The sequence below is a fragment of the Macaca thibetana genome, chromosome 6 (genome assembly GCF_024542745.1).
Source record: "Macaca thibetana thibetana isolate TM-01 chromosome 6, ASM2454274v1, whole genome shotgun sequence".
Taxonomy (NCBI): Eukaryota; Metazoa; Chordata; class Mammalia; order Primates; family Cercopithecidae; genus Macaca; species Macaca thibetana.
The window spans coordinates 133571747-133587956 of NC_065583.1; the positions used below are offsets into that span (position 1 = coordinate 133571747).

Below are 16210 nucleotides of genomic sequence, written 5' to 3' on the forward strand. Positions count from 1 at the left end.
GGCCTTGCCTTGCATAGGAGTTACTATGCTAACATGACAGTTACCTGGCAACAAGTGAAGAGTTACTTCCTTCTCTGTTACTTCCTTTTCGTTTGTGTGAATTTCCTAAAAGAGAAGAGCAAAGGATATTTTTCTTTGTTTAAGGGTTTAAAATGAGTAACATTAAGCTGTGCTTTCAGAATACACACTAATATATCACATATCCTCAGGAACTTTTCCTTTATGTTACAAGCTACTTTTTTTTTTCTTTTCTTTTTTTTTGAGACAGAGTCTCACTCCGTCGCCAGGCTAGAGTGCAGTGGTGCGATCTCAGCTCACTGCAACATCTGCCTTCCAGGTTCAAGTGATTCTCCTGTCTCAGCTTCCCGAGTAGCTGGGACTACAGGTGTGTGCCACCACGCCCAGCTAACTTTTTGTATTTTTAGTGGAGACAGGGTTTCACCTTGTTGGAGAGGATGGTCTTGATCTCTTGACCTTGTGATCTGCCAGCCTCGGCCTCCCAAAGTGCTGGGATTACAGGTGTGAGCCACCATGCCGGGCCCAAGCTAAATACTTTTCAAAAACGTTTTTAACTAAAGGAAGACAGAAAACTCCAAGTTATGGATATTTAATGTATTAAACTAATTATTTAGGACCGATAACTAGTAGCTGTCCCAAGTAGAGGTGGAAAGGCGGGCGCTTCTTATCTCTCCTTATCTAAGGAACAACTTGAAGTGTCACACAGCAAAGCAAGGTTCCTCAAACGCAGAATCACAAACAAAAGAGATGGCAACGGCCGGGCTCGGTGACTCACGCCTATAATCCCAGCACTTTGCAAGGCCAAGGCATGTGGATCACCAGGTCAGGAGATGGAGACCATCCTGGCTAACACAGTGAAACCCCGTCTCTACTAAAAATACAAAAAATTAGCCAGGGTGGTGGAGGGCGCCTGTAGTCCCAGCTACTCAGGAGCCTGAGGCAGGAGAATGGCGTGAACCCGGGAGGCGGAGCTTGCAGTGAGCCAAGATCGCGCCACTGCACTCCAGCCTGCGCGGCAGAGCCAGACTGCATCAAAAAAAAAAAAGAAAAGAAAAGAGATGGCCCGGCGTGGTGGCTCAACCTGTAATCCCAGCACTTTGGGCGGCCGAAATGGGCAGATCACTTGAGGTCAGGAGTTTGAAACCAGCCTGGCCAACATGGCAAAACCTCGACTCTACTAAAAATACAAAAATTAGCCAGGCATGGTGGTGGGCACCTGTAATCCCAGCTACTTGGGAGGCTGGGGTAGGAGAAACACTTGAATCCCAGGGGCAGAGGTTGCAGTGAGTCGAGATTATGTCACTGTACTCCCGCCTGGGTAACAGTGAGACTCTGTCTCAAAAAAAAAGAAAAGAAAGAAAGGAGACAACATGCCACAGCATGATCTCCTCTCCTCCCAGTGAGGATCAAGGGTTGAAAGCAAAAGATGATGTGTTCTTGAGAGAATATGGACATATGAATAAGGCCCAAAGGTAAAAATAGGAAAACATGAATGTATTGAGTCAGTATTGATCCAGCTAATCTATAGCACACCAGGGCTCAGTAAAGAGAGCTGGAACATTCTTTGTCCCTTCAAAGTTACCTAAAACCACAAGACAGTGCCAAGAGATATAATCATTTCTAATAGAGAATCAAGGCCAGGTTCTGTGTCACTGCTTCTCAGTAAAAATATATTCAAGTGCCTCTATCTGGGGCTCAGTATTTATTGGATATTCAAAGATAATTAATTACAAACATGAATGAATTAATAGACCAAAGCAATGATCATATACGGCTGTTAACATAACAAAGAGAGGCACCATAGGCCTCCTAATAAAGTGTACCGCACCATCCATGAAGCGTTCTTGCCAAAATATCTAACCTCAATCTCTTTGAACTTCCATGGCAATCAGCCAATATATCAGAAACACTGGGACAGAGAAACATGTTAAATAATAGTGGGGATATAATCAGTCAAATTCTGATTGTGGAAAATTCTACAAGACACAACCAGTTTTGTCAACAAATAAAATCAGATTTTTTTTTCTTTTTTTTTGGTAGAAGGCCCTGGGTGGGAAGTTTTCTGAATTTGTTAATTCAGACTGAAATATGGCATTAGAAGAAACTTGGGTACAGCCTATCCTGAGGTTGAAGAAGAATGTTATGGCTTTTCCTGAGAACCCATTTTTGAGCATCGTGTAAATTGGAGGTGATAAGATGCCAATAAACCAAGTCCGTCTGAGGCAGTGTGGTCAGATCACATGGGGAGCTTGTTATCTAAACATTCTCTGGCACCCATAAGCCTGCGGACTTATAGGGCAGGGATGCAGGCTGGCCCTCTGATTTTGTAAAAAGCTCCCCAGATGATTCTGAGGTATTGGTCTGGGGCTTAAGCAAGAGGAACTATTGTTGCGTGTTAAAAGCGATGAGTGTTTTGGTAATTTAAAAATTCTTGGCCAGGTGTGGTGGCTCATGCCTGTAATCCCGGCACTTTAGGAGGCCTAGGTGGGCAGATTACCTGAGGTCAGGAGTTTGAGACCAGCATGGCCAACATGGCAAAACCTCGTCTCTACTAAAAATACAAAAAATTAGCCGGGCATGGTGACGGGCACCTGTAATCCCAGCTGCTCGGGAGGCTGAAGCAGGAGAATTGCTTGAACCCAGAGGCAGAGGTTGCAGTGAGCCAAGATCGTGCCACTGCACTCCAGCCTGAGCGACAAAAGCGAGACCTGGTCTCAAAAAAAAAAAAAAAAAAAAAAAATTATCATTGAGAGTTTTCCTCGTGTTATTGACAAAGAACTAAATTAAAGCACTTTTTTTTTTTTTTTTTTTTTGAGACGGAGTTTTGTTCTTGTTGCCCAGGCTGGAGTGCAATGGTACAATCTCAGCTCACTGCAACCTCCGCCTTCTGGGTTCAAGGGATTCTCCTGCCTCAGCCTCCCAGGTAGCTGGGATTACAGGCATGTACCACCATGCCCGGCTAATTTTGTAGTTTTAGTAGAGACGGGGTTTCTCCATGTTGGCCAGGCTGGCCTCGAACTCCCGACCTCAGGTGATCCACCCACTTGGCCTCCCAAAGTGCTGGGATTACAGGTGTGAGCCACCGCAGCCAGCAAAGCACAATTTTATTTTTATTTATTTTTAGTTTTTTGAGATGCAGTCTTGCTCTGTTGTCCAGGCTGGCGTGGTGTGATCTCGGCTCACTGCAACCTCTGCCTCCTGGGTTCAAGCGATTTTCCTGCTTTAGTCTCCCAAGTAGCTGGGATTACAGGCACCTGCCACCAAGCCCAGCTAATTTTTGTATTTTTAGTAGAGCTAGGCTTGCTGGGCGTGGTGGCTCACGACTGTAATCCCAGCACTTTGGAAGGCTGAGGCAGGAAGATCACCTGAGGTCAGGAGTTCCAGACCAGCCTGACCAACATGGAGAAACCCCATCTCTACTAAAAATACAAAATTAGCTGGGGTGGTGGTACATGTCTGTAATCCCACCTACTCGGGAGGCTGAGGCAGGAGAATCGCTTGAACCTGGGAGGCGGAGGTTGCAGTGAGCCGAGACTGCGCCATTGCACTCCGGCCTGGACAACAAGAGCGAAACTCTGTCTCAAAAAAAAAAAAAAAAAAACAAGTTATGGCTGGGCACAGCAACTCACACCTATAATCCCAACACTTCGGGAGGCTGAGGTGGGAGGACTGCTTGAGCCTAGGAGTTTGAGACGGGCTTAGGAAATACAGTGAGACTCGTCTCTACAAAACAAACAAAAAAATTAAAATATCATCCAGGCATGGTAGTACAAAAGCCTGAAGTCCCAGGTACCTGGGAGGCTGAGGTTAAAAGATCACTTGAGGCCAGGAGGTCAAGGCTGCAGTGAGCCATGACTGCACCACTGCATTCCAGCCTGGGAAACAGAGCAAGACCCTATCTCAAAAAAAGTTACTAACCAAGGATCTGCAAGCCCCATTAAACTCACGGCCTACACTCTTCACTGCTATGTACCATTCTAACACACATGGTCTCCAGTTTCTCATTGCAAAAGAGAAAATCAGTGTAGCATCCATTGCTTGTAAAGGAAACTCTTACTACAAAATTGATCAGAACAAGTAAGAAAAATTCCGTTAGGAGAACTGTACTTCACGTTCAAGGATCTGTCACACACAGCAGCAGTCCCCAACCTTTTTGGAGCTAGGGATTGGTTTCACAGAAGACAATCTTTCCACGGACCTGGGGTTGCTGGCAGGGGGGCAGGGGATGATTTTGGGATGAAACTGTTCTACCTCAGATCATTAGACATTACTTATATTCTCATAAGGAGTGTGCAACCTAGATCCCTTGCATGTGCAGTTCACAATAGAGTTCACGCTCCTATGAGAAACTAATGCTGCCACTGATCTCACAGGAGGTGGAGCTCAGGAGGTAAAGCTGCTGCCCCCTACTCCTACATTCACCTCCTGCAGTGCTGCCACAGACTAGTACCAGTCCACAGTCTGGGGGTTGGGGACATACAGGACAAAAGCATATGGACGTTAAAGTCAACTGCCACTCCTGAGGACTTGCTGAGAGGCAGTCTGGTGGTTTTTACTTCACTGGTTCTTGAAAAGCCAATTCTTTGGATTCTTACCAAGTTCACATTCAGAGTGCACATCATCTCAAATGTGTGATGATCCTGGGGCACCTTAGGAGAGGTAGAAAAGAACTGGGGTGCGGTGTGTGGGGGTACAATGAAGCTCTCATAGGTCAAAACGCTTAGAAATGCTCCTATCAGCTTTAAATCAAAAACTGAAATTGTTGTTCTCAGATTAATTTTATCTAGCCAGAGGGACAAATTCTAAGAAGCAACATCTCTAAAGGTTCCAAAACAATTTATTTCCATTGCATTTGACACCAAAGTGCTAAAAGGACATAACACAGACATTTCATTTCCTAAAAGTTACCCTACTTTTCTAGAATGAACACTTAATACTCATTTTTTCCAGCTAAGTAGAAAATCTGAGGGAGAAAATGAATTTGCATCTACATATTAGGTAGGTATCCATGTATATCTTAAAACAAAATTTTTTAAAGTAGAAAGTTGTATTTTTTATGCAGCATAGTACTAATAATTTAAGTTTTTGTCTTTCTGTATGTTTCTCCAATATTTTCTCTGTGCATGCGCTAAAAACAGAATACCGACCTGGGGCCACAGCCCAAACATGGCTCTGGCATCCACAGACATGACTTTGGTCAAGTCATTTAAACTAACTGAGCGTCAGTTTCACTTTCCTCCAGTATAATAAAATGGAAACAATACTACCTAGCATGAGAGCTTTAAGAGATACATACATCACTTCAACTTCCTGACACAGGTACTGGGTAATGTAATTTGTTATAGTTGTCTGGGGTAGCAGGATCTGTGCTTCTGCTTGATTTCCTTTCTTTTTTTTTTTTTTTTTTTGAGACGGAGTCTCGCTCTGTCGCCCAGGCTGGAGTGCAGTGGCCAGATCTCAGCTCACTGCAAGCTCCGCCTCCCGGGTTCCCGCCATTCTCCTGCCTCAGCCTCCCAAGTAGCTGGGACCACAGGCGCCGCCACCTCGCCCGGCTAATTTTTTGTGTTTTTAGTAGAGACGGGGTTTCGCCGTGTTAGCCAGGATGGTCTCGATCTCCTGACCTTGTGATCCGCCCGTCTCGGCCTCCCAAAGTGCTGGGATTACAGGCTTGAGCCACCGCGCCCGGCGATTTCCTTTCATGAGTAAACAAAGAGCGGGGGAATTATTCAAGAATCTGTTGGCAGGGTGTGGTGGCTCACACACACTTTGGGAGACTGAGGTGATCACTTGAGGCCAGGAGTTTGAGAACAGCCTGGCCAACAGGGTAAAACCACAACTCTACTGAAAATACAAAAATTGGCCAGGTGTGGCGGCGTATGCCTGTAATCCCAGCTACTCGGGAGGCTGAGGCACGAAAATAGCTTGAACCCGGGAGGTGGAGGTTGCAGTGAGCTGAGATTGCGCCACTACATTCCAGCCTGGGCAACAGAAGGAGACTCTATCATTAAAAAAAAAAAAAAAATCTGTTACGTGAGACCAATAACTTCTACTTTTCTCCCAAACCTGTTTCCCATATTAAACTAAATTGACTCTACTCAGGAGGTCTCGCAATTCTTTTTTCTGTGGATCAGGAATTCCTGAAATTAGCAACACTGAAGTTGGCCCTCAACTGGTAAGACTTTAACTACATTAGGAATATCCAAAGCCATGGAAAAGGAAATAGTATTTTTCTATTAATAGGATTTATCTTCTAGCAGCACACCATGATTTATGTCTGGTCATTATTTCGCAATAGAAGGCACTTTGAACCCTCTACAAGACCAAAAGGGTAGAACAATGGTTCTTAAAAAACCACATCCGGGCCGGGCGTGGTGGCCGTAATCCCAGCACTTTGGGAGGCTGAGGCAGGTGGATCACAAGGTGAGGAGTTCGAGACCAGCCTGACTAACATGCTGAAACCCCATCTCTACTGAAAATATAAAAATTAACCGGGCATGGTGGTGCATGCCTGTAATCCCAGCTACTCAGGAGGCTGAGGCAGGAGAATCACTTGAACCCAGGAGGTGGAGGTTGCAGTGAGGCAAGATCATACCATTGCACTCCAACCTAGGAGACAGAGTGAAACTCCGTCTTGAAAAAAAAAAGAGACCACATCCGAGGAAGGACTTGCTTGGGCATGCACACACAAAAAAGCTTTCTCAGCTATTAATTTTGTTGACAGTAGATCAGGCTGCAAAAAGGTGGTAACAAATTAAGAATAGAAACCTATATAAGCACTGGAGCACTGGAATTTAAAGTGCCACACTGTACTCAGTCATCAAGAGTATCAGGCCAGGCGCGGTGGCTCACGCCTGTAATCCCAGCACTTTGGGAGGGCGAGGCGAGCAGATCACGAAGTCAGGAGATCGAGACCATCCTGGCTAACACGGTGAAACCCCGTCTCTATTAAAAATACAACGCGGTGGCTCACGCCTGTAATCCCAGCACTTTGGGAGGCCGAGACGGGCGGATCACAAGGTCAGGAGATCGAGACCATCCTGGCTAACACTGTGAAATTAAAAATACAAAAAATTAGCCCAGTAGTGCTACTCGGGAGGCTGAGGCGGGTGCCTGTAGCCCGAGCCACTTACTCTGGAGGCTGAAGCAGGTGTGGTGGCGGGTGCCTGTAGTCCGAGTAACTCTGGAGGCTGAAGCACGAGAATGTGAACCCGGGAGGTGGAGCCTGCAGTGAGCCGAGATCACAAAACTACACTCCAGCCTTGGTGACAGAGCGAGACTTCGTCTCAAAAAAAAAAACAAAACAAAAAAACAACAAAAAAAAACCATCACGAGTATCTAATCCTTCTCTGATTAATACTTCAAAAAATTATAAATATACACTATGCAATTCTTACAGATAAATCAACTCAGGAAAAAAACAAATACCATCATCACCACTATCAACTGCTTCCCCTCGCAAACAAAAATCCATACCGGCCGGGCGCGGTGGCTCAAGCCTGTAATCCCAGCACTTTGGGAGGCCGAGATGGGCGGATCACAAGGTCAGGAGATCGAGACCATCCTGGCTAACCCGGTGAAACCCCGTCTCTACTAAAAATACAAGAAAATTAGCCGGGTGAGGTGGCGGGCGCCTGTAGTCCCAGCTACTTGGGAGGCTGAGGCAGGAGAATGGCGTGAAACCGGCGGGGCGGAGCTTGCAGTGAGCCGAGATCGAGCGCCACTGCACTCCAGCCTGGGGCACAGCAAGACTCCGTCTCAAAAAAAAAAACAAAAAAAAAATCCATACCAGTCCCAAGAAAAGAAATAACCTAGAGGACTCCAAAAAATCAGGGTATACAAATAAGAATCATAAAGAAATCCTCTCCTCAAAAATATATTTAATTGGAGTTTTTCTTTGAATTTGGTTTTCAGAAGTTACCTGTTCGGGTGGGTAGGAAGGACGGAATAGAGAGTATTCACTGGCAATGTCTATAGTCTCTTCATCCCTATATTTCACAATCGCTTTTTGAACTCCACAAGAAAAACAAAGAAAGAACTGACAAATATGGAGCTAATATATTTCAATATTCTTAGGAGAAAACAGATGTACCATTCTTTGCTTGTTGATCCCAGGAGAATGAACATAGTTGAATGAAGGAGAGGAGAGGTGGATACCAACAAGGTACAGGAGCACCTGCATCTGGATGTGCTGAGTCCTACATGTGGATCTTGGAGTGGGTTCCCCTTGAATTCCCCTATGTGCATCCTACTCCTAACCATGCTGTATTCTGAATGTGTATAAACTGTTGTCTTCGTTGGCAAATTTGTTGGACGAGTGATTAAAGGCTGTCCAACCTTTATAACTGAATGAGTAAATATAATCTCTTCCTTAGTAGCATTACAAATTACTACACTGTGACCAAGAGTCACTTGCGTACTGTAGAAATCACGGATGTCCAATCTGTGAATGTCAAAGTCTACTGTTCCTTTTTCCAAAGTGGGTACTGGGCCAGCCCTTACTGAGGTTGAGAAGTGAACAACAACAAACATTTCTCGGGCTGTAAGTGCCAGCTACTGTCTAAAAAGCTTTATATTTATTTATTAACTCATTTGATCCTCACAGCAAACCTCTGCGATAGAGTTATTATACCCATGATTGTCTCCATTTTATAGATGAAGACACCCTGCTAGTATGTGGCACAGGTGAAAGTCAAACCCAGGTATCCTGGCCCAGTCTGCGTTCTTATTCGATGCCACACTGTCATGTGGAAAGAAGGAATGAAACGAAAAAGGAAGAACAAGGCAGAATGATCAGTGAAGTACCTGCTAGATCCACCTGAAACCAGGTCAAAGCGAGCAACACAAAGTGACCAGGGAAAGCCTCGAATGAGAGTTATAGAGAGGCCAAAGGAAGCTAAAGGGAAAAGAACAAAAGACACCTACACCCAACCTAAGTGACACTGGCCAGTTGCATGGAGAAGAACCTTGAGGCTCCTCAACGCCTACTGAAAGAGTTACCTCTTAGGACTCACTCCACTGGGTCCTCTGAGGCATGAGTCTCTAATTTTCATCCCAACCGACTCGAGAGTTCAGTGGGACTCCAGGAAAGGCTCTAACCATGAATAACACTGGTATGTATGCCTGAGCAATTCTTGCTTCCTTTCAAGAGTATATAATCTTGGCCAGGTGCAGTAGCTTATGCCTGTAATCCTAGCACTGTCGGAGGCTGAGGTAGATCGACCTGATTACTTGAGCTTAAGAATTCGAGACCAGTCTGGGCAACACGGCCAAACCCCATTTCCACAAATTTTTATTATTATTTTTTTAAATTAGCCAGGCATGGTGGCATGCGCCTGTAGTCCCAGCTACTCAGAAGGCTGGGGTGGGAGAATCACCTCAGCCTGGGAAGTCAAGGCTGCAGTGAGCCATGATTGCACCACTGCGCTCCAGCCTGGGTGACAGAGCAAGACCCTGTCTCAAAAAAAAAAAAAAAAAAAAAAAAAAGAATAGAAAAGAAACAATAGCTAGGCTTAGCCACTAATATGGATGGCATCACCAAATGCTCTACTCATATTGCAATATACTGGAAAAGGGAGGATTCCTCTAACGCTTAATGGAAAGACTATAACTCGTGAAGCCTGTTCAGAGAGAGCAGTGGAAAGGCCCAGCACATCACAGGATCTAACAGCCAATTCAACCAGCATCCAGTGAGAGCTGCCTGTGTACTAACCCTGTTCTTTGGGGTGCTGGGAGCTTCTTAAACCATAAACCAGTTTTAGAGAAGGGCCCAGAGTTGCCCTTAAGCCTCTGTGCCTTGACCTCTGACACTCCCTACCAACTGCCTAGTTAGCAGATGTTGACAACCCTACTTCTGCAGCTGTGAAACATGAGGTAACATTCCTCACTGATTCCATAAACTATCATGTTCAACGTGCAGCAAAAAGGCAGAAAAGGTATAGTTCTTTAATACTCAAGCAGAACTGGTTCTACTGGTTAGGCTGACAGACTTTTCTTTAAAAACTAACTCCGAAAATTATGCAAATTTTCAACAAATGCATTAGTTAAAAATGGTCTACGTGCTTTGTATAGCACCTCTTGCTACTCCATTTGAATCTGAACAAAGCTTGCCATTGTGGCACAAAGGAAAGGCAAAAACCGCTGGCACCAGGATCACAGCACGTCCAGGTTTTCTAAACTAGAATATCTCAGTGGGGCTTAAATTCAATTAGAACAGAAGCATGGGCTGGGCACAGTGGCTCACGCCTGTAATCCCAGCACTTTGGGAGACCAAGGCAGGTGGATCACTTGAGGTCAGGAGTTCGAGACCAGCCTGGCCAATATGGCGAAACCCCATCTCTACTAAAATTACAAAAATTAGACGGGTGTGGTGGCATACACCTGTAATCCCAGCTACTCGGGAGGCTGAGGCAGAAGAATTGCTTGAACCTGGGAGACGGAGGTTGTAGTGAGCCGAGAGCATGCCACTGCACTTCAGCCTGGGTGACAGAGCCAGATTCCATTTCAAAAAAAAAAAACAGAACAGAAGCATGACAGCCTCAAGTGATCCTTCTGCTTTAGCCTCCCAAAGTGCTGGGGTTACAGGTATGAGCCACCCTGCCCGGCCACTGTTAATTCCTTATTTCAACATTTACTCCAATGTTAAGGCTACTTTTTATTTGTTTATTTTAATTTTTAAAAAAAGATGAAGACATGAAAAATAAGTATTCCAGTTTCCGCAAGTTTTCCCCTACAGATCAAAGGAAACTGGCTACATCTGTTCTGGATCCCACTGTCAGTATCAGCAATTCCCAGAATCCACAGCTGCGACTACCCTCACATCATCTAAGAACCTCGCCCATGCTGAGCCACAAGCACTCCCATTCTGGCAATGTCTAGGCCAGACAAGAGATGAGAATTTGAGAACTGCCATCCATTCTTTAGCAAGCTTATGGCCCAAAGGAGACACACCTACTGGAACCCGTATCACACAGCTGGTACAGCATCAAAAAAGTTGCCAACCTGATCTCTTCTCAGAACTATGTTTCTGAGGAGTGGCCCAAAATCACAGGGCTCCAGTGGGCCTGAGTCAATACTTAAGTTGTGTATCTGGTTACTCAGAGCTGCAAAACGACCCATCTCTAATATATACCAATTCATTTCAACAAATAGCTCCTGAACATGTTAAGTACCAAACACTAAGGATAAAATGATGAATAAGGCCAGGCACAGTGGCTCATGTCTATAATCCCAGCACTCTGGGAGGCCCAAGGCAAGTGGCTCACTTGAGCCCAAGAGTTCAAGACCAGCTTGGGCAACATGGCGAAGCCTTGTTTCTATAAAAAATATAAAAATTAGCAGGGCATGGTGGCATGCACCTATAGTCCCAGCTACTCAGGAGGCTGAAGTAGGAGGATCACCTTGAACCTGAGGAGGTGGAGGCTGCAGTGAGCTGAGATTATGCCACTGCACTCCAGTGTGGGTGACAGAGTAAGACTCTGTCTCCAAAAAATAAGTAATAAGATGATGAATAAGAATTGACTTTTATTAGCCAGGCATGGTGGCACACACTTATCCCAGCTACTCAGGAGGCTGACATGGAAGGATTGGTTGAAAGTTGAGGCTGCAGAGAGCCATGATTGTGCCACTGTACTCCAGCCTGGGCGACAAAGTGAGACCCTATCTTAAAAAAAAAAAAAGATTGACTTTTGCCCTCATGAAATTCAGATGACAAAAAATAACTAGAATACTGACTAAATACTGAGTAATGGGTGCTATAAGTACTAGAAACCTACAAAAGATTCTATCTCTACACATCATCTCATTTATTCCTCAGAGCTTAGTTAACTACTATTATTATTTCATTTTAGAGATGGGGAAAATGAGACCAAGCCAGGTAAAGAGAAGTGGGTCTCAAGCCTTTACCCAAAAGGCTTTACTTGACAAGGGTTCATCTGACGAGGGTTGTACTCTCAACCACAACACAACCTGCCTCCCGCTGCCGACCATGCCTCCTCCTCCTGGGCACTGCTCCTCTCCTTGAGTTCACATGCTCTTTTATTTACTGAATGATCATCTCTTATGCACCTGCTCTCTTCCACACACAGCAAACACAGGAATGAACACAACACACAGCACCTAAGTCCCCAGAGAACACAGGAGTCTGACAGCCTTGATAGAAACATCCTATGTTAGAGGAAATACAGGGTACAATGGGAACACTTTGAAACACTGAACTACATTCAGAAAGGGTCAAACAAGACTGCTGCACTCAGGAAGTGTCATTTATAGAGACCTGAAAATGAACAGAAATTAGTTCCAGGCAGAATGGCCATGTGATGGTTAATACTGAGTGTCAACTTGATTAAAGGATGCAAAATACTGATCTTGCAGAACATTTGAGTCAGTGGGCTGGGAAAGGCAGACCCAGCCTTAATCTGGTGGGCACAATCTAATCAGCTACCAGTAAATATACAGCAGGCAGAAAAACATGAAAAGGTGAGACTGGCCTAGCTTCCCAGCCTACATCTTTCTGCTGTGCTGGATGTTTCCTGGCCTCAAACATCAGACTCCAAGTTCTTCAGTTTTGAGACTTCGACTGGCTCTCCTTGATCCTCAAGCTTGCAGATAGCCTATTGTGGGACCTTGTGATCATGTAATTTAATATGTAATAAACTTCCCTTTACATATATACACATGCATACATATATCCTGTTAGTTCTGTCCATCTAGGAACCCTAATACAGATTTTGGTACCAGGAGTGGTTCTAGAAGACAGAATATCAAGGATGGCGTTCTTTCATTCGTAGTGGGGTTTCGGGAGTTGGCTGCTTAATATGATTAGACCCAAAAATGCTAAGGACTCTACTGCTAATGGAAGTAGAGAACACTGATAGTCCTTGGCATGAACTGTTTAGAAAGTTATGCAAAACAAATGCATTTGACACTTCTGATTCATCGCTCATGAAAGGCAAGGACTTCAATGACTCTATACAGAAAACTTCCAGGTCAAATGGACAAAAGACTAGTTTGAATTATAAAAACAGAGAATCATGGCCCCTCAATAAATTTCCAGACTTGAGCCAGTTTACAGACCCAGAACCCCTTGAAGGAAGGGGAGGCCGGGTCCCCTTGAGGAAGGACCCCACTACATTACCGACTCAGTGACTTTCTCATCCTTCCCCAAGGAGACCTCTTTACCAGGGTAAGTGTGCACTAGGGACAGGGAAATGATCAGACATTTCAGGGACTAACGGACACTGGTTCTGAGCTGATGATTCCAGGGTACCCAAAGTGTCACTGTGGTCTTCCAGTTAAAGTAGAGGCTTATGGAGGTCAGGAAATTAATGGAGTTTTAGCTCAGGTCTGACTTACGGTGGGTCCAGTGGGTCCCCAGAATCATGCTGTTATTTTCCCAGTGCCAGAATGTATAATTGGCATAGACATACTTAGCAGCTGGCAGAACCCCCACACTGGCTCCCTGACTGGTAGGGTGAGGGCTATTATGGTGGGAAAGGCTTAACAGAAGCCGTTAGAGCTACCTCTACCTAGAAAAATAGTAAATCGAAAACAATATTGCATCCCTGGAGGGACTGCAGAGATTAACGCCACCATCAAGGACCTGAAAGATGCAGGGGTGGTGATTCCCACATCCCCATTCAACCCTCCTATTTGGGCTGTGCAGAAGACAGATGGATCTTGGAGAATGACAGTGGATTCTCATAAGCCTAACCAAGAGGTGATTCCAGTTGCAGCTGCTGTACCATATGTGGTTTCATTGCTTGAGCAAATTAACACATCTCCTGGTCCCTGGTAAGCAGCCATTGACTTGGCAAATGTCTTTTTCTCCACTCCTGTCCGTAAGGCCCACCAGAAGCAACTTGCCTTCAGCTGGCAAGACCAACAATATACCTTCACTGTCCTACCTCAGGGGCATATCAACTCTCCAGCTTTGTGTCATAATCTTATTCAAAGAGACCTTGATCGCTTTTTGCTTCCACAAGGTATCACACTGGTCCATTACATTGATGACATTATCCAAGAAGCAGCAAACACAGTGGACTCATTGGTGAGCCATTTTCATGCCAGAGGACGGGAAATAAATCCAACTAAAATTTAGGGAATTTCTACCTCAGTAAAATTTTTAGGTGTGGGGCCTGTCAGATAGTCCTTCTAAGATGAAGGATAAGTTGCTACATTTGGCCCCTCCTACAACCAAGAAAGAGGAACAATGCCTAGTGGGCCTATTTGGATTTTGGAGGAAACATATTCCTCATTTGAGTGTGTTACTCCACCCAGCCTATTTATTGAGTGACCCAAAAGGCTGGAAGTTTTGAGTGGGGTCCAGAAAAGCAGATGGCTCTGCAACAAGTCCAGGCTGCTGTGCAAGCTGCTCTGCCACTTGGGCCATAAAACCCAGCTGATCCAATAGTGCTTGAGGTGTCAATGGCAGATAGGGATGCTGTTTGGAACCTTTGGCAGGCCCCCATAGGTGAATCACAGTGGAGGCCTCCAGGACTTTGGAGCAAGGCCTTGCCACCTTCTGCAGATAACAACTCTCCTTTTGAAAGACAGCTCTTGGCCCGTTACTGGGCTTTGGTAGAAACTGAATGTTTGACTATGGGTCAAGTCACCATGCGACCTGAACTGCCCATCATGAATTGGGTACTTTCTGACCCATCTAGCCATAAAGTGGGTCATGCACAGCAGCATTCCATCATCAGATGGAAGTGGTATATATGTGATTGGGCTTGAGCAGGTCCTGAAGGCACAAGTTACATGAGGAAGTGGCTCAAATACCCATGGTCTCCACTCCTGCCACCCTGCCTTCTCCCCAGCCTGCACCAATGACCTCATGGGGAGTTCCCTATGATCAGCTGACAGGAAGAGAAGACTAGGGCCTGGTTCACAGATGGTTCTGCACGATATGCAGGCACCACCGCAAGTGGACAGCTGCAGCACTACAGACCCTTTCTAGGACATCCCTGAAGGACAACAGTGAAGGGAAACCTTCCCAGTGGACAGAACTTTGAGCAGTGCACCTGGTTGTGCACTTTGCATGGAAAGAGAAATGGCCAGATGTCCGATTATATACTGATTCATAGGCTGTAGCCAATGGTCTGGCTGGATGTTCAGGGACTTGGAAGAAGCATGATCGGAAAACTGGTGACAAAGAAATTTGGGGAAGAGGTATGTGGATGGTCCTCTCTGAGTGGTCAAAAACTGTGAAGATATTTGTATCTTCATGTGAGTACTCACCAATGGGTGACCTCAGGAGAGGAGCATTTTAATAATCAAGTGGATACGATGACTCGTTCTGTGGACACCACTCAGCCTCTTTCCCCAGTCACCCCTGTCATCACCCAATGGGTCCATAAACAAAGTGGCCAGGGTGGCAGGGATGGAGGTTACGCCTGGGCTCAGCAACATGGACTTCCACTCACCAAGGCTGACCTGGCTATGGCCACTGGCCCAATTTTCCAGCAGCAGAGACCAACACTGAGCCCTCGATATGGCACTATTCCTCAGGGCAATCAGCCAGCTACCCGGTGGCCGGTTGATTATACTGGACCTCTTCTGTCATTGAAAGGGCAAAGGCTTGTTGTCTTCACTGGAATATACACGCTGGATATGGGTTTGCCTATCCTGCACACAATGCTTCTGCCAAGACTACCACCCGTGGACTCACAGTATGCCTTATCCACCATCATGGTATTTCACACAGCATTGCCTCTGACCAAGGCACTCACTTTGCAGCTAAAGAAGTGCAGCAGTGGGTTCATACTCATGGAATTCACTGGTCTTACCATGTTCCCCATCATCCTGAAGCAGCTGGATTGACAGAATGGTGTAATGGTCTTTCGAAGTCACAATTACAATGCCAACTAGGTGACAATAATTTGCAGGGCTGGGGCAAAGTTCTCTAGAAGGCCATGTATGCTCAGAATCAGCTTTCAATATATGGTATTCTTTATCCCATAGCCAGGATTCACGGGTCCAGGAATTAAAGGTTAGAAGTGGAAGTGGCACCACTCACCATCACCCCTAGTGATCCACTAGCAAAATTTTTGCTTCCTGTTCCCACGACATTATGTTCTGCTGGTCTAGAGGTCTTAGTTCCAGAGGGAGGAACGCCGCCACCAGGAGACACAACAATTCCATTAAACTGGAAGTTGAAATTGCTACCTGGACACTTTGGGCTCCCCCTACCTTTAAG

General features: G+C 45.5%; 2 protein-coding genes across 16 annotated transcripts in view; one reads left to right on the forward strand and one right to left on the reverse strand.

Moving 5' to 3' along the window:
- The window catches only part of SUB1 (SUB1 regulator of transcription), a 731929-nt gene that overhangs the window by 400033 nt on the left and 315686 nt on the right, over window positions 1-16210 (forward strand). The window contains exon 1 of one of the 13 annotated variants that reach the window (XM_050793874.1): window positions 4483-4486. The exons of the other annotated variants lie outside the window; for them this stretch is intronic. The gene's annotated coding sequence lies outside the window, so the exon portion shown is untranslated. Of the gene's footprint in view, window positions 1-4482; window positions 4487-16210 lie in introns of those variants that run through there. 13 annotated transcript variants of the gene reach the window in all.
- The window catches only part of MTMR12 (myotubularin related protein 12), an 89813-nt gene that overhangs the window by 52548 nt on the left and 21055 nt on the right, over window positions 1-16210 (reverse strand). For all 3 annotated transcript variants that reach the window (XM_050793823.1, XM_050793822.1, XM_050793824.1), the window contains exon 2: window positions 45-105. In XM_050793823.1, coding sequence (XP_050649780.1) covers window positions 45-105 — 61 coding nt within the window. The remainder of the gene's footprint in view (window positions 1-44; window positions 106-16210) is intronic.